We start from the raw sequence: 21688 nt of genomic DNA, 5'->3' as shown, positions 1-21688 counted from the left end.
ACTTGGGCTTATGCAGCTTTAAGTAAGACGTGGAGACTCTGAGAGAGAAAATCTGTGCTTGTGGGTGGCTGTGGGAGGCAAGACAAGCCTGAAGTGTTGATGAGATCTTCCACACTTGGAGTTACAGTAATTTATAGGGATTTTCCCCAGACCAGATTACATCATAGGAAAATTATCTATTTCACTAACGGGCAGCAGATGCTGAGGAATGTTGCCATGGTATTGTTTCTGATTCCAGAGAACAATCATCTCAGAGGTTTCAGTCCCACCTAGACCCGCACTGCCAGGACAGTCATCACAGAGAGAGCAGGGGCACGGCTGCTCTCGTGGTTTGTAAGGAGAAGCTGGGGGTAGGAAGGCACCTAGCAAAGCCTGTTTTTAAACATACGTCCTAAGTGCCTAGATCATGCCAGGACCCCACATGGACCCTCCCTCAAAGCATTTCTAACCAGTGACCCCTGAGCCTCTTGATTACTGGAATTTCTCACTGCTGTTTAAAAAACGGAATTTGGGATGAGTGTAGAAGTATTGCAGTGATTGCATGTAACAGTATGTGTTTATATTGGTTAAATGTTTTTAGTAACCTGTCAGGAAAGTTCAAAGAGCAGGAAGCACACTATCTCCAAATTCTTTCTTTCTTTCTTTCTTTCTTTCTTTCTTTCTTTCTTTCTTTCTTTCTTTCTTTCTTTCTTTCTTTCTTTCTTTCTTCCTTCCTTCCTTTCTTCCTTTCTTTCTTTCTTTCTTTCTTTCTTTCTTTCTTTCTTTCTTTCTTTCTTTCTTTCTTTTGGGCCTCCCAATTCTTTCTTGGCTACCTTTTTATCTACCATTTTGTTTATTATAGTAAATTACAAACATAGATTTTTTCTGCTTTATTTTTTTTAATTTTTAATTAAATTTATTGGGATGACATGGGTTAATAAAATTATATAGGTTTCACATGTACACCATATTGTATCATTGTGTATCATTTAATAGAGGTAAGACTGTCAAACTTTGATATCAGGATATTTACAGTAAAGTTTTCTCAAGGTGGAGGGTTGTTCTTAAAAAATTACCTAGAGCCCTGGCTGGTGTTGCTTAGATGTTACAACATCAGCCTGAACATGGAAGGGTCACTGGTTCGATACCTGGCCTGGTTGGGGTGCATTCGGGAGCAACCAATCAATGTGTCTCTCTCATATTGATGTTTCTCTCTCTCTTTCTCACTCTGTCTCTCTCTTTCCCCCTCCCTTCTTCCCTTCAATTCTCTCTAAAAAATCAATGGAAAAAATATCCTCGGGTGAGGATTAACACACACACACACACACAAAAAAAAAATTTACCACCTAGAAATAAGTTGACAGCAAGATGGGAATGAGAGAAGGCATGCAGTATTGTGGTTTGGATGACTTTTAGTTACACAAGTAAATGAGACACTTGGTGGCTGTTGCTATTTTCAGCAAGGAAGTCACACCCAGCATGTGAAGCATTACTGGTACACCTCATGGCCTGATCACAAGACTCCAGACAGTGCCCAGCCCCTTCTACAACTCATGCTGGATGTCGAAGAAGACAGACTTGCTTCTGCAGGCCGAGGGCCTGTGGTTGTCCACTGCAGGTAAGGCACGAACTTTCCTTTCCGCCCAAGCAAACAGTCCATCCTTTGTAAAGTCGTAGCGTAGATAGAAGTTGGGTTTTCCTTCTTAGTTGTCAGTAAATCAAATACTTATTGAAATTGGTTAACTTCCTCATATTTGAGTCTTGATCAAGATGATGTTTACAGTGCAATATTAGGGCATTTTCAACAAGCAATTATACAGTGGAAGAAATACCACTTCTGAATAAATGGCTCAGGAAACTGGCTAATTCAGTCCTCTACCTTGAAACTTATTTTGATTCATTTCATCAGTATAATATACACTAAGAATGAACTATTAGTGGCTTTTTTGTTGTTGTTTTAAGATGGCACCTGAACTATACTTGAATTTTTATCTTGGTAACATTTATTATTATTTCACATTTAGTCAGTCAACTATTTTAAAAATTATTTCATGAAAAACAGATGGAAATAAATTATTAAATGGCACATGGTCAAGTGGTAGTTCCCCAAAAGGAAAACAAGCCCAGCTGGGTCCCTGGTTCAATTCCTCATCAGGGCATATGCCCACAATCTCCAGTAGGGGGCGTGCAAGAGTCAGCCAATCAATGATTCTCTTTCATTGATGTTTCTCTCTCTCTCTCTCTCTCCCCTTCCTCTCTGAAATCAATAAAAATATATTTTTTTAAAAAAGGAAAGCAAAGTGCTGTTACTAGAACATGGGCTGATAGAGGTTAAGCCCATAAAAGCAACTGATGCCCTTGGTGGTCCTCTTCCCTCAAAGCTCTCCTCTCACAATGGATACCTCACCTCATCCTCGTTTTCCTTTTAGTGTGCCCCCCAAAAGAGCAACTATTTTTAAAGATATTTCAATAACTAGCCACTTATTCTTCGTACTTCCTCAAAATACTATAATTTTTGTTGCTTCATTTAATGTCATGAGTCTTGTAAGATAACTTTTGATGATATCTTTAATAAACAAAATACATTATTTTAGATCAGAGGTGGGCAACCTTTTTTTCTGCCAAGGGCCATTTGGATATTGGTAACATCATTCATGGGCCACACAAAATTATCAACTTAAAAATTAGCCTGCTATATTTGGTCAAACATTTCATTAACTCACCCGTAATGCCTTGGCAGGGCCGGCCCAAATGATTTCGATGGCCTTATACATCCCATGGGCCGGATGTTCCCCATCTCTGTTTTAGATGATAATTTTAGCCTCTTTCTTTTTTGAACTTTTGTGGTTTAATTAAGAGTAAATTTTACTATATGTCTACTTATTCAAAAGCATCATTATCCAATTTTTAGCATTAAGCTTTATCCTAAACTTAGCTTGGGGCTGAGGAAAAACAGCCTCATAGGCCATCCTTTAGGCTGGAACTGTCCCCCACCCAAAATCATAAAACACTGAAGATATACAAAATGAACTAGTTACTGCTCCTACAAAATCAGCTCCCCTTCTGATTAGTATTTCTAAGAACGAGACCATCTTTCTTCCAGGCATTCAACCTCTAATACTGACAGTTATCTTTGGCCTTTCTCTTAATTCCAGCCTCAGTATCTAATCAGTCATTAGATTGGCTTTCCCTTTAAAGCTCCCATAATCTTCACTTCCTGTCCAAACACCCAAGTTCAGGCCCTTATGATCTCATTCGTATATTTTAGAAGTAGTCGGCTAATTGCACACACACCCCATTTCCCCAGACCCATACCTACTATAGCCTCCCCAATGCACTTCTCTTTGATCAGGCTCCTAAAACCCTCTTACATCACATGGATTCCCTGCTCAGAACTTCTCAATGGCTTCCCGTTGCCTAGAACAAAAGTTCATAACCTTGGGTCTATGCATGAGCTACAGGAGTCAGGGAACTCCTTGAAATTACTTACACAAATTTGAGTACCTAATGTTATGTGAGTTTTTCTGGAAAGTGAAATTTACTAGTTTTCATCAAATTCTAAAATATGAAGAAGTTTTAGAAGATAAAGTCCAAACCTCTTACCTTTCCATGTGAGACCCTTAATAGGTCTCAGTGTACCTTCCCAGTCTTCTTTCCCACTATCTCTCTCAAACAATTCTCTCTTCAAGCCAAACTTAACCTACTCATTGTTGCACATCATATAGGTGTTCTGCAGCAATTCTTTCCTTAAACCCTTCCCATGCCGGGAATATTTTCTCTCATTCATGATAACCAAAATGCCTGCCATTCATATGGTACAGTTCAAATCCTCTATCTTTAATGAAACAAACTCTCGATAGACCCTTCAACTAAAAGGGGCCCATTCTATTTTGGAATTCCTTTGCGCTCACATTCACAGAAACAAGTTCTAAATAGGAGGACGTAAATGCTATTTGAGTGCCAAGACGGGAGCTATTAATTCAAACTAGGAAGTTTAAAGAAAACCTCTAAACATTGGAATAATGTTGAACAGGATCTTTAAAAATAACCAATGTTTGTGGTTTTAAAAGGTGGTAGAGATGGCATTTTTTTTTCCACTGAAGAAATATCATCAACATCAACACAGAAAGGAAAATTGGAAAACGAAAGGCTTTTTTTGTTGTTGTTGCAATTATTCGTGTAAATGAAAAAATGGCACAAAGGGTACAAGGACTACAATAAAAAGACATTAAGCTTGAAAATTAGTCACATTCATATTATTCAAGGTCATGAGTACCATAGGAGGGAGCTTAGATGTTGTGCTATAACTATTGGGAGCCATCTACAGTTTTGAGTAGAGTAATATGATCAGGTCCCTAGCAGCTGTGTGTATTGTGAATTAGTCCAGGAAAAGACTGGAGACTTGGAAACCATAATGAGATCATTGCTAATCATGAAGTAAGATGTCAAAAACGTGAGCACAGTCTATAGAAAGGAAAGAATGGATCACAAAGCTTCAGTAAAGGTGGAAAATATAGGAATTGGTAACAGACTGAATGTGGGAGGTGAGGGGGGAGATGTTGAAAATGTCTCCAAGATTTCGCAGCTGGAAAACTTGGGGCTGAGTGGCAATGCCATTGAGGGAAAATATAACTGACTCTGTTTAGATGCACTGAGATGAAGCAAGTGCAAAATAGTAACATCCAGAGTCCGAACTATGAGATGGAATGCCAATCTAGAGTTTAGGAGAAACTCAGGGAATTTAAGTGTAAATTTAAAAGAAATTGACATAATGACCACTAGTGGTTGAAATTGCTGAGAGAGAGGGAGAGGGAGAGAAAGAGAAAGAGAAAGGGCTTGTTAGGTTGATGACATACTGTCTAAGACCGAAAAACATGTAAACTCTCTGGATGGCAGTGTTTCTATCCAACTATAAATGACTTAGAAATATGTGCCTCTAGCACCTCCTCTCTCCTAAACTGAATTGAATTTTCAGTTATTCATGAGAATCTTCACCATCAGTATATCCAAGAGCAAACTCAAATCAGGCCTCATTCCAGAATTCCACCTTTGTCTCATGGGGACTACCATTCTTCTAATCCTGGTCATCTTTGACTTTTTGCTTTTCTGACTGTTCAACTCCAGTCTTTCAGACTCACATTTGTGATGTGTCTAAGTATCTCCCCTCCTTTTTAGTGCCCATACCTTACCTAAATTCGGACCCTAATTATTATTATTCTTTGTAGACCAGTTACAATGCACTTTTCACTCTTCTCCTCACCCAACACCTCCCTCCACCCAACTCATCTTACTGCATATAACTAAAGGAGAGAATGTGTGTAAGCACTTAGCTCAGAGCCCAGGTTGTGATACTCAGTATATGAGAGCTGCTGCTGTTGCTATTGTTATTCATCCCAGCTGTTGTTTCAACTTTAAAGGTACCTTTATAAAAATGTATTTTATCTTTGCTGTTTTTCTTCCACCTTTTTATTCTTTGTCCTTTCTTTTTAGTGCAGGGATAGGTAGAACGGGGTGTTTTATTGCTACATCCATTGGCTGTCGACAGTTGAAAGAAGAAGGAGTTGTGGATCCGCTAAGCATTGTCTGCCAGCTTCGGGTAGACAGGTGAGTGTCTGCGGGATTGGGTCATAGCGATCAGAGCATCGTTATCTGTCACAACCTGCTCTGACCAGCCTGACTTTGCAAACATCACAGGCTCCAAAGTCCTAAATCTCTGTAGTGATTTGTGTAAAGTGCTTAAGAATATACATTATATTCAAAAGCCATCAAAGAAAGTGTTATTTGCAATACTGACCATCAGGAGTCCAAAACCAGCCTGGCCGGGTGGCTCGGTGGGTTGAGTATCATCCTGTGCACTGAAAGGTTGCTGGTTTGATTCCTGGTCATGGAACATGCCTGGGTTTTGGGTTCAATCCAAGCACATATGGAAGGCAACCAATTAATGTTTCTCTCTCACATTGGTGTTTCTCTCTCTCTCTCTCTCTCAGCTCTAAGCATGTCCTTGGAGAGAGAGAGAGAGAGAGAGAGAGAGAGAGAGAGAGAGAGAGAGAGAAAACAAGACCAAAAGCTTATGCCTAATCCCTCTTTGTCTCTGATGCAGGTTGTTTGTGGTGGTAACTGTTCCTTCTTCGTCTTACAGCCCCATTCCTTATATACTCAGTATTTTCATTTGACTTAGCTGAATTATGCACTTTAGGCTCCAAAGTCCTCATCTTGATCCTTTAAAATTAGGTATATGTCATACTACCAAGAGCCCCCCTTTTTTTAATTGTGAAAAATACGCATAAAATTTACCATCTGATAAACTTGGGGTGACTTCTTGGTGGGTATAAGGTGAAACAGTCATTTTTATACATAGATCACTTTTGTGATTATCCCCGCGTCTGTGTTGAAAACAGAACAAAAAAGAACTTTTCTTCCTTTCACCCCAATAAAGCCTACCTGGGTAAGGGAATGGTTGAGCCAGTGGTGGAGAAAGAGCGCAGGTGCTCCTTGAGAACAGTCACAGACAGGAGGGTGTGGTGCCAGCATGTGAGCGGCCAACGTCTCGCTCTGCGTACTTCAGTGTGCTGCAGGGGAGGGAGCGCTGTCTGAGAGGCTGAAGCACTGGGCTCTCTTCTTCCATTCAAACAGCGGATACTGATTCCTCGCCTCCTGCCCGAGGCAGTGTTCCAGGTGCTGCCGCGGCAGCACAGGACGGGATGAGTGAGGCTCTGCTGTCCTAGAGTTCACACGCTAACAGCGAGGGAGGAGATCTGTAAACAAGCTCAGAAATAAACAGGATCATTTCAGACAAAAATAAAAGCGGAGCAGTAATAAAAAGGAGAGAGAGGGAGATTTTGCTCTGTGACCTAGAGTTTCCTAAAAGTGAAATTAGAGTCACCTTTTAAGATTCATTTGATAAATATTTATCAAGCACCTACTATGTGCTAGGTCCTGGGATTTCAATAAGAGACAAAGACTTTTCTTAAAATTCAATGAGATAATATTTATAAAGCACTTAGAACAGTCTGGCACATCGTAAGCCTTAAGTACAGGTAAACTGTGTTATTATTATTCTCATTATTAAAATTATCAATCAAGTTTCTCCTGTCTCTAAAAATGAAACATTCAAATCCCCTTCGTGGATGAAGTTTTCCCTCTCTATTTCTATCTGTCCTTGACCCCTTTTAAATAATAATTTCTAAATCTTGTAAGTGTATCTTCCCTCTATTTTTCTCTTAACTTTGGCTTTATTAGAGGCTGCTCACTGTGGTGGTTACGATTCTAGGCTCTGAAGATAGATTACCTGTTTTGCATCATGGTTCCCACCATTTTCTGATTGTGTGGCCTTGGGCACGTTATAGGACTTCTCCATGCCTTGGTTTTCTCACTTGCAAAATAGAAGTAATAATAACTTCTACTTTCTATTTTTGTTGAAGGATTAAGAGAGAATTTTCAAAGTATCTTTTACATAGTAAGTGTGCAGCCAAGTTTAGCCACAGCTATTATCAGTATCTATAGCAAGAAACCTGAGCGTGTATCTGTAAACTGGAACTAATAATCTATATCCCACAGGGTTGCGGTGACATTAAGATGGATTACACCTGTGAGGCACTTTGTAGAACACTTAGCCTGTGTTTCCTTCCCTCTCTCTACTGTCCCCACGTCCACCTTTCCATACCCCACATGTAACTGCTTCCAAAAATGCTTTCTTTTTTTCATTTTTATTGATTGGTTTTAAAGAGAGAAAGGAATGGAGAGATGGAAATATCAATTTGTTGTTCCACTTATTTATGCATTCATTGCATAAACTGATTCTTATATGTGCTCTGGCCAGGCTGGAACCTGCAACTGAGCTATGCCACCAGGGCTAATGTTTTCTTTTTGTACCTGAGAAGATCAATTCCAGTTACCTCTCCCTCCCTCTCCTCTTACCATTGTTCTCTTAGTCTCCCCCGCTCCCCTTGCCTTCCATCGGTACTGTCCACGCTAGCTCCAATAGAATCTGGTGGCTTCACGTCAGACTCTGGGACCTACCTTCACCCAGAAGAGGGACCCTCATCAGAAAGTAAGGGACAGCACCCCATCAGCTGGAGCTGCTCCCACAATGACCTTGATCTCTCCTGCTTTGTGCTTCTGTAAACAAGACTCCTGCTTGGGAACCAAAATCCCCCAGGCACTCTAGTTGATATCCCTGTGCCCTGCTTTCCTGCTGGCTAATGCTAGAATTCCACGAACACCAGATCTAAACAGACTCCGAACCAAGTTGGCCTCCGACACCTGCTCTGACTCTATTTGGAACAACATCCTAAAAAGCACTGGGCATGGTTTACACAATTTTTTTTTTTTTTGCCCCTGTTACTCTTAATCTTGCCTATTTGCCCTCCCATCAACCACCTCCCCCACCTGCTTTTGTAGCCTGACCTCCACCTTGGTTTCCACTTCCCAGTCACCACAATTTGTCAAGCCTACCAAATTGTCCTCTAACTTTGAATGGAATCATAAATACATTTTTTTTAAATCATATCACAATGCCTCCTCTATCTGCTCCTTCCTTCCTAAAGCAAATGGTCAGAAAACTTAGCCTTGGCCTTCCATCACTACCAAGGTTTTCCCACAAGCTTGTCCTTTCTCTTCTGATAGGATCTTCAAAACATAGCCAACTTCTCTGCTGATCTGAAGCCATGGACTCCCTGGATTTGAACTACTGCCAGTATGTGTCTCGAAATCACTCTGATTTATTCATCAACATCCCTTCTACATAAAATTCTTTCTGAGCAGCTGTTGTTTATCAAACAGATCCTCTCCTTTAAACTTTCCTTGAAAGCTTTTTCTTTTTCCTTCCTTCCTTCCTTCCTTCAGAGGATCAGCATCAATTTTCCTTTGTTGTCCCTTCCGTCTGTGGTACACTCTTGTAGCCACTGTGAATAGGGATACAGAAAACCTTCCACTTTTCCTTCACCCCATCCAACCTCTTGTTCCCCCATCCTTCTTGCTTCTTGCATTCAGCCTTTCCCTGTCATACCTCATTTTAAACATATCCGTGTCTGGCCGGCTGCTGCCACTGACCATGTCTTTAACGCATGACAGCAAAGGCAGAGACCGTCCCCACTCTGCTCTTGCAGCTTTTCGTCCTTCATCAGTTCTTCAAACCTCGTCCCCACCCTGGTCTCCGCAGTCGTCCATCCTTGCTCTCAGCTCTGGATCTGCCTTCAGACATTCCAGAAAGCACTCTTCATACTCAGAAGTGTATTTAATCTTGGCCCTTTTTCATGGTCTTCAAAGCACATCTCCTTTAACTCCCAAAGTGATCCCCTCCCCCCGCCCCCAGTAGGAAAAGAGATTCTTTGGCTTCTTTAAAAAAAATGAGGAAAGAAAGAATTCACGGTATCAAGTAAGTTGCCCGAGGTCATTAGTGCTTAGAAAATGGCAACATAGTCTTCTTTGGAATTCAGGACTTCTGATTTCTGACACAAAGGTGTGGCTGTTATAGAGAAAGTAATCAGGCTTTTGGAATATGTTTATTCTAAAACTGCTTGAAAAAACACACACATATCTCTTTGGTAATGCTTTGCCAGTTTTAGGAAATGCAATGACACCATAATTTTTAAAACAATGGTTAATATGAATGAGAGCTGTTTCACAAATAGAGTGAAGATATCAGCAGTTGCTGTAAGAGTATAATTTTTTTTTTATTGAGCATCTTTTCATATGGACATTTATATGTCTTCCTTCTTTCCTTGCTTCCAATATTTATTTATTTATTTTGATTACAGTTGATGCTCAATAGTATGTTAATTTCAGGTGTACAGCATAGTGGTTAGACGTTTATATAACTTACAAAGTGATCCCCCAGTAAGTCTAGTACCCACCTGACATCATGCATAGTTATTACAATATTATTGACTATATTCCTTAGGTTGTAATTTACATCCCCATGACTATTTTGTAACTGCCAATTTGTGCTTAATACTCCGGTTTCTCTTCTGAACATATAACTCTTTCGTCTTAAGAGTATAATTTGAGGGATATAGGAAAGTTGCCTCATCTCAAAATATCTACATAGGGAGGATGCCAAAAATATCTGTGTGAGGTCAACATCTATATTACTGCTAATTAGAGAGCCAATCCTTCGCTAAGAGAATCATTGCTCTTTAAAGTCCATTTAACCTGGAGATGGGAGTTGAGGGTGACACTTTATACCTTCTCAGCTATTAACACTTTCATGTAAACAAAATAATCTATTCTTTCCAGCATGGCAGCTAGAGAGAGTATAGCTGCCTGCATCGTTAGTACATTCAGAACATGGGTTTCGATGGAGAATTGAAGAGAAGGCTCCAGAAGCTGGGTGCACGCGAGGCCCTGCAGTCGAGGGGACTGCGGACAACGCCTGGTCACTGGGAGCAGAAGAGCTCTAGCAAGGGACACCTTGCAAAGAGCAGCTACCTCATTTGGGAGACCCAGTGCCATAAAAGTATTAAATATTTCTAGACGGTGACAGCAGAGCATTAACCTGCCCGCAGGGTCCTTCGCAGCACAGGGGGTGGAGCCTATGTGATGGCACAGGTCTCAAGCCCAGGAAGCCGGGCCCACCACGGGGAGTTTTTAGGACGGGTGTTTGTGGATGGGCCTGAATCCTGTGTCTGGTGTCCTGCAGAACAGACACCCAGGGCTTTGCTCTGAGTGCTGCTCCTGCGTCATGCGTTTGTTCGTTCATTCATTCATTTACTGAACACCTCCTACTGAATGTGCACAGGGCACCCGGGTGTAGGAAGATAGATTCCTTAACAGACTTTCCCAGACTGTGTTTCTCGGAGCCACAGTTTAATTATCAATTAAACTATGAGAGCCTGCTAAGGGCCAAACACTCTTAGACTGTCTTCAGGGGGGGGGGAGGGGGAATTCTCAATTAAGTTAGAGAAAAAGCTGTATACTCTATTTCTTAGAACCCTCTCCTCTTGGAGATTTACAAAAAGTATTGATGCATTAAAGGATCTGAAAAGTCCCCCAACCTGGAAACCCATGGAACTTCCTTTAAGCATTCTTCCACATTTGCCCCCAAGACTACCTGAATGGAGAGAAAGAAGTTGTAAAATAATAACTATAAACTGTCCTTTCGGAAGCCCGGGGGTGCAGAGAAGACTGGAGATGGCACAGGGATGTGAGCCTGGGTGGGACCATCCAAAAGGGAAAAGGAAAGGGTGGGACTGGCTGATTGGAAGCATCCAGCAGAATGTAACAAGGGAGACAAATGACAGAGCCTATTCAGACACATGACAGAGAGCTGATACTTCTTACTCTGCAGTGTACAGGCCTCTTCCCATCCTCTCAGACCCTCTCTGACAATGACCTCTGATCCAAGAGGTCCAGGCTGCATACTGCCCCGTGTTTTTTACAATCTGCCCCCACCACGTATAGCTGCCTCCGCTGAGAAGCCCGGGACATGGCTAACAGAGAAAAGGACAAGGCAGTGACGTGGATACTTGACATGGGACTTGTTTCATGACCAAGTCAAGAGTTTGAGCATTCGGAAGAATCAAAATCCTGACGTCCCCCCCCCACACACACACACACACACCGCCATAAAAAAATGACAGTGCCTGATTGTTGTGATCCAACATGACAAAAACAGGCCATTTGTATCCAGATCATCAATCCGCATTTTAGAATTCAAATGGTCTGGTTTAGAGATGAGTCTGTTATGCTAAATGGATATTTCCAGTGTAACAACAATGACAAAGCCATTTGGTAGATTCCTCATTCTCTGGCACGACATTATTTTTATTGGCTTTAAAGCAACTTCTATTAATAGATGCTACAGTTCGCACTGCAAATTCATGAGTCTGTGATTCTCCTTTTAATAATACTTTTGAGCATATTTTGGACTAAAATAGGATCTCTTTTTTCCCAAGTAGAAGGTCAAACTCAGTGCAAGGCACCCACAAGGGTTTTATTTAGATTATTCCATTAATTTTCATAACGTTTGTTCATTAAACAGTGACGTGGGCAACAGTCATTTGGGACTGAGCGCTGCTAGTGGGACAGGTAAGCAGGCAGTCACTACAGCATGAGGTAGAACAGATGTCAAGGAGCCCCGTGCTGATCCTGGCTCTGGCCCTAATTTCCTGTGTGACCACTTGTCCATTCTAGGCCTCTAGGTCCTATTTGTAAAAAGAGAGGTGGGACATATCAGTGGTTCCTTGGTCTTCTGGTATGAGGAGCCCTTTTATAAAAGTAAAATATTTCCTGGACTTTCAACCTGACAGTTGAATTTTTGAAATCCATAATGCTTATAAATTAATCTTCATTCTAAGACTCACAGTGATTAGTGATGCATATGTATGCATGTTTATTTGGCCAACTGATGATGCTGAGAGCACAAGTGGATTCAAAGACCCCTCCAATCAGATGCCTTTTCTGTCCTGGGATTCAGTGATGGGGAAGTGATTGGCCAGCTCCCTAAAATTTCTCTCAGCGATTGCATTCTTTGAGTCTATGAACCTTTGTTTTGGAGAGAACAATGGAATTGCAATAACAGACAATCATAACATTTGCCAAACATCTACTAGGAAAGAGATGGTTTAAAAAAAATCTGGCCTTAAGAACATTGTACAAATCTTCATTTTTCAGGAGGAATCCAAGACCTAAAAATAATAAATAATATATATAAAATCATATAACAAATTTTGACTTTTTTTAATATATTTTATTGATTTTTCACAGAGAGAAAGGGAGAGGGACAGAGAGCCAGAAACATCGATGAGAGAGATACATCGACCAGCTGCCTCCTGCACACCCCCCACCGGGGATGTGCCTGCAACCAATGTACATGCCCTTGACCGGAATCGAACCTGGGACCCTTCAGTCCGCAGACCGACGCTCTATCCACTGAGCCAAACCGGTTTCGGCAAATTTTGACTTTTTTTGACAATTTGAATTGAACTTCCAATTTTGCTCAAATGAAATTGGCTAAATTTTGGATTTTTGTTGTTGTTGTTGCTCCCAAAAGCCTATTGTTTTCTGGGGTGGGAAACCTAAGTGGGTTAAGCACAAGTTTAAGAGAAAGAGCAAGTTCACATTCTAATCCTGCCTTTGACAGTGACCCTGAACTAATCCTACATAATAAAACCCTAATATGCAAATCGACCGAATGGCGGAATGACCGGTCACTATGATGGCACTGACCACCAGCGGGCAGATGCTCAGTTCAGGAGCTGCTCCCTGATGGTCAGTGTGCTCCCACAGGGGGAGCGCCGCTCAGCCAGAAGCCAGGCTCACAGCTGGCGAGCACAGCGGCGGCAGAGCGCTAGCAGGCTTAAGCTGGCAGGCAGACATCCCTCGAAGGGTCCCAGACTGCGAGAGGGCGCAGGCTGGGCTGAGGGACACCCCCCACCCCAGTGCACGATTGTCATGCACCGGGCCTATAGTTGCTATATAAACCAGAAAAATTGTTTATCTCAGATGGTTTTAGTTTACTTATTATTAAAATCTGGAAATAAGTACAATGACTTGCTTTTTTCTGTAAAAAGGGATAGTTTGCTCAATCATGAGCAAATCAGTCAGTGGCGAGATCTGCAGTTGTCTTTGTGCATCCTTTTTCTGTTGCATACATATATAAGTCAACAATTTTCAAAAATGATGGTAAATAGAAAGGACCCAGTACATTAGTACTAAATTGAATACATTGTAATCATGGTTTATGACTTAGAAAGCCTTTCTATATCCTGCTTAAATCTTCTCATCTTAAATAGTACTAAATTAGTTGTGACTATAGCACCTAATTAAGAATTCCAGTTGCTTCCACGGTGTCTAGCTCCTGTGACAAGAGATTCATTTAGGCTTGTGTATGCCAGCATTTCACACAAGTGACAGAAGGTCATTTACACACTGAGCAGGAGAGATGCACCTGTCCCTTTAAAAAGTAATAGTAATGATCGATAGTAATAAGATGGCCTAAGAAACTCAGAAAAAGCTCACATGCACATCAGTGTTACAGGAGAATGACTAAAGAGCAATAGCATGACCATCAGGAGGCAGGAAGGGAAGGACCATATTCCATTGCAGGTTGGCGTCTGAAACTTTTTTTTGTCATCCTATTTCTTTTAATCTTATTTGGCACCTCTAGACACTGGAAGAACTTGAAAACAGAATTTTGGAAATGAGACACAGAAAATAATACGCGATCCCAAGGCCTTTTTCTTTTCTGTCCCCCACCCCCAGCGAAACAGGAAACAGTCTGTCTTACCCTCCCATTTAAGAGTCAGTGGCGAGATCTGCAGTTGTCTTTGTACATCCTTACCTTGGAGGCCCGAAGTTGGAATGACATCCAGAGACCTTACTTGTAGCTTCCCAGACAGGATAGAAAAATGCTTCCAGTGTGCGTCATATCATTGTTTACATGTTTTGATTAATCACTGTAGTTTGATGGTTTCGTCTTTTTTTAACTACAATTATCTAAGAGGAGGAATATATGTGCCATCAGCTTCCTACACTGATGTGTCCCAAAAATATTGTTTCCAAAACTTGTTTAAAATAATTTTAAAGCACAAATTTCCCCCTGTTGGTATACTTTTTATCAACCCTAGATTTACATTTATCCATAGCCCTCTGCATTCCCAGCTAATCACAGAGATACCTTAATTCATGAATTTTGAAGATCTCATTTGAAGAACAGGAATTAAACATTTTGGTTTTCTTATTTTTAAGGGCAATTAAAGCCCTAGAGATAGGTATGGATTTACTTGACATCACAGTTCCTGAGACCATAACAAGAAGTCCTCTGGTAAAACAGATTATGCCAACCGACTCTCTCAAGTGGTTGCCAAGACAACCTTTCCCTTCTTCTCAGCTAGGAGTTAATTGACTGTTAACCTGGGTGTTCAGAAGAAAATTAGCTAATTTTCAGGGGGTGACAATGCAACTCAAGATACACTAACGCTTTGAATTTCCATTGAATTGTCACATGATGTGTGTTGGCTTTTATGCCCTACAAATACTTTGGACCACAGCCATTCCAGAGAAAGTGTTTATGTTCAAAATTCTAGGTCAGAGTCAGTCAAAACATTTATGTGTAAGTTCTCCCTCCTTGCCATGCCATCTGTATGAAGACTTGGGGAAACCTTGGTCCGAGGTACCCTGAGTTACAGCAGCAGACATTAGCCTTGCTTGACTCCTGCCCAAGCGATCAGAGATTTTACCCAAGAGGCACATTAACATCCACACTTTTTGTTCTAAATTTACTGTACCAAACTTTACCAAAGGAATTCCAGATTTGAAAATAATAAAAAGCCAAGGAGCGTTAAGTCCCATTGTTAGCCCAGAAGTGAGTCACCGCTGCAGAATTTCTTCTGTCTACTGATTAGACCGGATGCGTGCTGGGTGGTACGGCAGGAAAGGCTGCTGCTCTCTGTATGTGTGAGTTAATAGTCACAAAAGGTCACAATTTTAACATGTTAAAAACCAAATCTCTCTCCTGAGCATCTGGAGGGGTGTTGGTTTTTCTTTTGTGTGTGTGTGTGTGTGTGTGTGTGTGTGTGTGTGTGTGTGTGTTTTCCCAAAAGCATTCTCCTAGGAGCAAAGGGAAAAAGCTACGTATTTTTCCCCTTCTAACCTGAGTTTACCCCCAGCTGACACAGCTACGTGCTTCCCCGCATGCAGACTGAGACGACGCTGATTTTCAGGGTTGTCGAGGCGAATGTGGTGTGAGACAGCTGCCATTTCTGGAGGGGCAGTGGACCTGGGTCCTCTCTGGCCTGGCCAACCATAGTGTTCTTATTCTGTGGCCACGGAGCCATCAGGCCACTTAGCCGCACCACTTTTGCAATAAATGGAATGACTTTCTTTCATGTGGAATGGGGCATAATTAGGGCGAACAAATAATTTATCATCCACACCAAGCCACTTCTGCGGAGGAAAGGTGTCCCTATTAATAATTACACAGGACAGCAGGAGTGAGCCAGAACGGTGCCAGACAAACCAGATGTGTGATCTCCCTGGGCATAGGGTGAGCTAAGCGTTTACCAAAAGGATAAGAAAAAGAATATGCAGCATTGATTTAGTACTCACTAAACGACAACCACGGCGCTTAGCATTTTATGGAGTACCTCCTTTAAACCTTGCCAAACTTGAAACCTTACTAGGTAAATGATCACTGTTTGCCAGGTCAGTGGTTTTCAAACTGTTTTTGTGAACAATGGGGAACAAAACAATGGGAAGGCACAATCTTCCACAAGACACCACTAAGGAAAGCCAATAAAAAGCAGAACTGCCCTGGTCACAGCTGGCATTGGGAGCTAGTCCTAAAGACCCAACCAACCTCCTCCTCCACCAGCCTCGGCCCCTCAGGCTCCGCTGCAGAACCCTGGGTTCCTGGGATTTCTGGGGTAGCCTGCAGCTAGACATCGATATGCTCTGACTTATTGAATCCTCACAATCTGATAAGCTTTATCATTAATGTCACCTTATAAGTGAAGAAACCCCAGCTGGGAGGGAGTAAATGATGTACCCCAAACCGTAAAGCTAGTAGGTTCAAAGGCAAGGATTAACACTTGAATCTGTCGGACCCTAAACCCACTTCTTTCCACAACATTACCCACTACCTCCACCACAGCAGACATCATGTTAATATTTAGACACATGTTTGGCTCTTCCCATCTAGGCTTGCCTGACTTAGACGGCATTGTGTCCTCTGCCAGGTGTGTTCTTAGCTCTCCAAGGCCATCAGAGGCCTCATCCCAGGGCCTTGCAGTCAGTTCTGTTTGACCCGATAGCACCAAAAAGTAACAGTGAAACAGCTAGCAATATGATGTCTTTATGTGCTCAGCTGTGTGTGCTAAACATGTTAAGTGGATTCTCCCATTTATGTCTCACAGCAGTGCCGTGAGGTAGGCACTATTGTTTTATTACCTCGTCATTTTGAAGATGAGAAAACTGCAAAGATTACATAAGGTAAAGCAGCTCATAAGTGGTGGAGACAGGATTTGTCTTGACCACAGTGTGTGGTGGTGTCTTTTTCCTCTTAATGTACCCTACTGGTAATGAACCTGACACCTTAGCATCCCAAACCCAAACCTTTCCAAACTCACGACCATGCTTGTAGTGAATTGGGTTCTTTCCCCCTGTTTTTACATGACCTTACCCTTTTTTGATAAACTAACTCCTGCTGGGCAGTAGGTATTGCAGCTTAATGTTTTTTACCTCCTGGGGAAACAGATTTGTGTTTCAAGAGGAATCTCCAAAGAGGGATGGTCCTTACCCACAATGTACTGAGTAATGGTGGTGACATCAGGCACTGCCCAAACGATGATGGTCCAGCTATTTTGGGCCCCATAAGCCTTCTTCACTGAAGCATCATCTTGATCAACATGGATATATATTAACCTTGGTTAACCTTGGTTGAGTTTAAACCATGATCTATTGGAGGTCAAGGATTTTTAAAAAAATGTATTTTATTGATTTTTTACAGAGAGGAGGGGAGAGGGATAGAGAGTTAGAAACATCGATGAGAGAGAAACATCGATCAGCTGCCTCCTGCACACTCCCTACTGGGGATGTGCCCGAAACCAAGATACATGCCTTTAACCGGAATCGAACCTGGGGCCCTTCAGTCTGCAGGCCAACGCTCTATCCACTGAGCCAAACCGGTTCGGGCAAGGATTATTTTAATGCCTGATCTTTCAAAGGGAGTTAGAAGATGCCTTTTAAAGTTAATTAAACACACACACACACACAAAAAGAGCATTCTTGCTTCTTACCTTTGAGGACCAGATTGTGTTAGGAATTTTACACCAGTAATAAAGATCCAGACTTCAGCAAGTCCATGGAGCCCTGTCTGATCTGAAAGACACCTATGGCCCAAGTCAGAACCTTCCTGGAAGATGAATTATTTCAGGGCTCTCCTGAGAGTTTCATAATTAATCTAACACTATTCATTTATTCCATAAACATATTTTGTATATAAGCACTATATTAGGTTCTTGGGTATATTTTTACTATTTTCACCCTATAAAAAGACTGTATTTACCTCATAATGAGTAGCATCCCCCATATAATCTCAGATTTTAAGTTCTTACAAAGGTCCACAGAGTGTTCTGTGTACCAATATATTCAATTAGACAGTTATTACAAATGTTCAAAGATGATAGTGATGAGTTCCTGAATTTGAATCAGTCTCCAGTGAATGCATGGTGGGAAGCCCTTTGCCCTCTTTCAGCCTGAAGTTTATCTGTTGTCGTGTGACATGAAAATGGCATGGCCTGTGTAACCTGGGTGACCTACTTCTTTATAAATGATAAATAAACATGCTTGTTCAATATCTGGAAGACACAAAGCTGGGAAATGGGAAATGGAAGCCTAATAAACTGATGAATAGTAATGATGTCAGTAAATAAGAACACTGTGCTAACACCAACATGTTGCACTTAATAGGAATAAATAGAAAATCCTGCATTTAGTTTTTAAAATTCAATAAAGTAGGTTCAGGGTAGGAGAGAGCTGTAATTTTCATATTAAAAAAAAAAAACCCTGCATACTCTTTCATTAACCTAAAGCTCCGCTCAGTATTCTATAAATGCTTGCTGAGTACCGGCCACCAGGTGGACACTGTGGGATCTGATCACCAGGTGCATCTGCAAATGCAAGTTAATTGGCCAATAATGTGCAACTCAAGGGAGAAAATTTTCCCACTGACTTGATCTCATCGGGAGTAGACACAACACTCTAAGGAGGTCATAGTTGATAAAATAGCCTATAGAAGAGGGAGACTAGACTGGTGAGTGACAGGGAAACCAGGCTGGATGGAAATATTGAATGACCACAGGATGTTTAGTCTAGAGAAGAAAAGAGTATGAGACTTTGATGGTTGTTTTCTAGCATTTAGGGAGCTATTGTGTGACTACAGGAGGAGCCTTAAGCCTTTTTTGGGTTATTTTGGTTCATCCAGTGGGGTGACAGTTAGAGAGGGGTGGATTCATTTTGATGTCTTCAAGTTTTCCTGCCAACTTTGATTCCCACAAGGATTCCAGCAGAAACTGGCTGACCATCTGCCACGGAAACTGCTCCCTCTGCCAGGCTAGCTTGTGTGGGCGATTGACATGAGTGATCTCTGAGGATCTCTTCGTTGTTAATTCTTCCATTTTCATTTTTCAAGTTAAGTGGGAAGTAACATAACTTTCCATGTACCTTCCTTAAGCCTTCAGACACCCAAGGATTTTGCTAGCCTATTACTAATAAGTTCACTTCCTCACCTTCCCCACCTTCACTGGCTGAGACAACCTTGACTTAGTCAACAGAATGCCATAGAAAATACATTCCGAATGTTAAAATACACTGCTGACCCATTTGGAATAGTTATGAAAACCTAGACTGTGTCTCTTTCATTCACCAGTTGGACATGTAAATACCAGTGATCATCAGAACAGACAGGAAGGAGGAAAGCTTGCCTCAATTGGGGTGAATAGAGAAAGGAAACTCATAAGACCAGAGCCCATGAGATCCATTAACACATTCAAGGCTCCATACACCTGCAGTTCAAGGGGGAGGACTAATGGTGCCCTGAGCTGTGTGAGTGCCGGAGGGAGGGAGGCAGGCACCTCTCAGTCCTTGCAGCTGCCCTAAAATGTACTGTGGCTGTATCGCTCAAGCTTCCCAGTCAAGGCCAGCATCTTCCAGACACCTGCTGTGTTCTAGGTGTGCCCAGAGGTCACCATCCGGCTAAGAGGAAGATTTACCACAGCCTCAGCTGCCCATTTCTGTTGCCAACTTATGACCAAGGAATACTTGGCCAGAAAGTTGCCTTCAGTACAACAAAACGTACCATTCTAGGGGGAACGACTGATGAAAGACTTCTGCCAAAAGTGATGTCACCAGAAACTGCGTATTTACCTCTTTATCTCTTACCAAATATATCACTTTGGCATCATGTAGATCTGTTTAGTTGAGAAGGGTGAGTCTTACTATCTGAATTTCTTGTATGCTTATATTTATAGAGGTTGACAAGTAAACATAGATACAAGCCCAGTTTTAGTTATTACCATTAACCAAAAATCATGTTACAGTGAGGCAACATACCTTGTTTTTAAGTTGAAGTGCTTACATGATCCTATATAATAAAAGGCTAATATGCAAATAGACTGAATGGCGGAACGACCAGTCGCTATGATGTGCACTGACCACCCAGGGGCAGATGCTCAATGCAGGAGCTGCCCCCTGGTGGTCATGCATTCCCACAGGGGGAGCACTGCTCAGCCAGAAGCCCTGAGCGGGACGCACAGCTGGAAGTGCAGCGGCGGTGGCGGGAACCTCTCGGCCTCCGTGGCAGCACTAAGGATGTCCGACTGCCGGCTTAGTCAGACATCAGTCAGACATCCCCCGAGGGCTCCTGGACTGTGAGAGGGCACAGGTTGGGCTGAGGGACCCCACCCTCACCCCCAGGAGTGCATGAATTTCATGCACTGGGCCTCTAGTCTAAAAATAATTATTTAGAATAGTAACAATAGCTAAAACATAATTTCAAAACTTGTATGATTTCAGAGATAGGGAGACTTTATAGGACTGAAAATAGTTACTAACTGTGATGCAGTTATTCAGTAAGCAGGAACAATAAGTAGGATTTGATATTACTATCTGGTAGCTCTGCCAAGTATAAGAAACCTTTCATTATTATAGAGAGAAAAATATGAGATAGCTGTTTTATATATAAAAGTATAATGAGAAACATCATTTCTCACAAAGACTGCTACCTTCTACTAATCCAATAACAGCAGGTGTGCTGAGTAACTAGTGATGATAATGTTGATAACAGAGGGGGGAAAGCAAGAACCAATCCCCTTTTTCCAACTCAGTTAAAGGCCCACCCACTATTGTATTGAGACATCAGTATGCTCCACCCAGAGGCTGAGGTTGTTTCCATATTACACACTCAGACCATTTCAAGGTAGTGGTTCTTTGTAGTTGTAGAAGGAGCAACATTTCATAGTTGAGTTTTGTTTAGTAAACCAACTTTCATCAATTTTAATCCAAGTGTATGAACCATTTTAACATGAGGTGAATGACAAGACACCTGAGAAGTAATACTAACATTCCAGATGTTCATTGAATTCATTCATTGAAATAATTTAACCTTCACAAGAACCCTATGAAATAGATGTTATAGTTATCCCACTTTAAAGAGGAGGAAACCAAGGCACAACAGGTTTTAAGAAACTTGTCCATGATCCCACAACTAAGAATTGGCCGAGGAGAGATTTGAACTCAGACAGCCTGGCTGGTTTCCAAGTCCAAGTACTTAACCAAAAGGATGCACTGTCTGCCCAGTAATGGTAGGTAGGTGAAATTAATCAGTGTCTAGTGCAGTGATGGCGAACCTATGACACGCGTGTCAGCACTGACACGCGTAGCCATTTCTGATGACATGCGGCCGCTGAGGCGGCCACATGCCGAGGATGAAACATTTGCTGCTCCTGAGGATGAAACATTTGCGAAATAATGTTTTTTCCTCAAAGTGACACACTACCCGAGTTATGCTCAGTTTTTAGGCGAAGTTTGACACACCAAGTTCAAAAGGTTGCCCATCACTGGTCTAGTGTGTACCAGGCACTGTGTTAATCCCTTTGTACATTAGCATATTAAGTTCACCAGTCGGGTCATTTGGACACAGGTAAGAGGGATAACAAAAGATTCACTAAGTCTCCTGTTGATTGGCGTCACACCCTAGCTTGTGGTGGTTTCT

General features: G+C 41.8%; 1 protein-coding gene across 4 annotated transcripts in view; it reads left to right on the top strand.

The window, feature by feature from the left end:
- PTPRR (protein tyrosine phosphatase receptor type R) overlaps nt 1-21688 on the top strand; it is a 238971-nt gene that overhangs the window by 216032 nt on the left and 1251 nt on the right. For all 4 annotated transcript variants that reach the window (XM_079775288.1, XM_079775287.1, XM_079775289.1 and 1 more), the window contains 2 exons: nt 1440-1597; nt 5470-5583. In XM_079775288.1, coding sequence (XP_079631414.1) covers nt 1440-1597; nt 5470-5583 — 272 coding nt within the window. The remainder of the gene's footprint in view (nt 1-1439; nt 1598-5469; nt 5584-21688) is intronic.

The sequence above is a fragment of the Cnephaeus nilssonii genome, assembly GCF_951640355.1.
Source record: "Cnephaeus nilssonii genome assembly, chromosome: 6".
Taxonomy (NCBI): Eukaryota; Metazoa; Chordata; class Mammalia; order Chiroptera; family Vespertilionidae; genus Cnephaeus; species Cnephaeus nilssonii.
The sequence above is the reverse complement of the archived record's forward strand: the minus strand, read 5'-3'. Positions and strand labels throughout refer to the sequence as shown.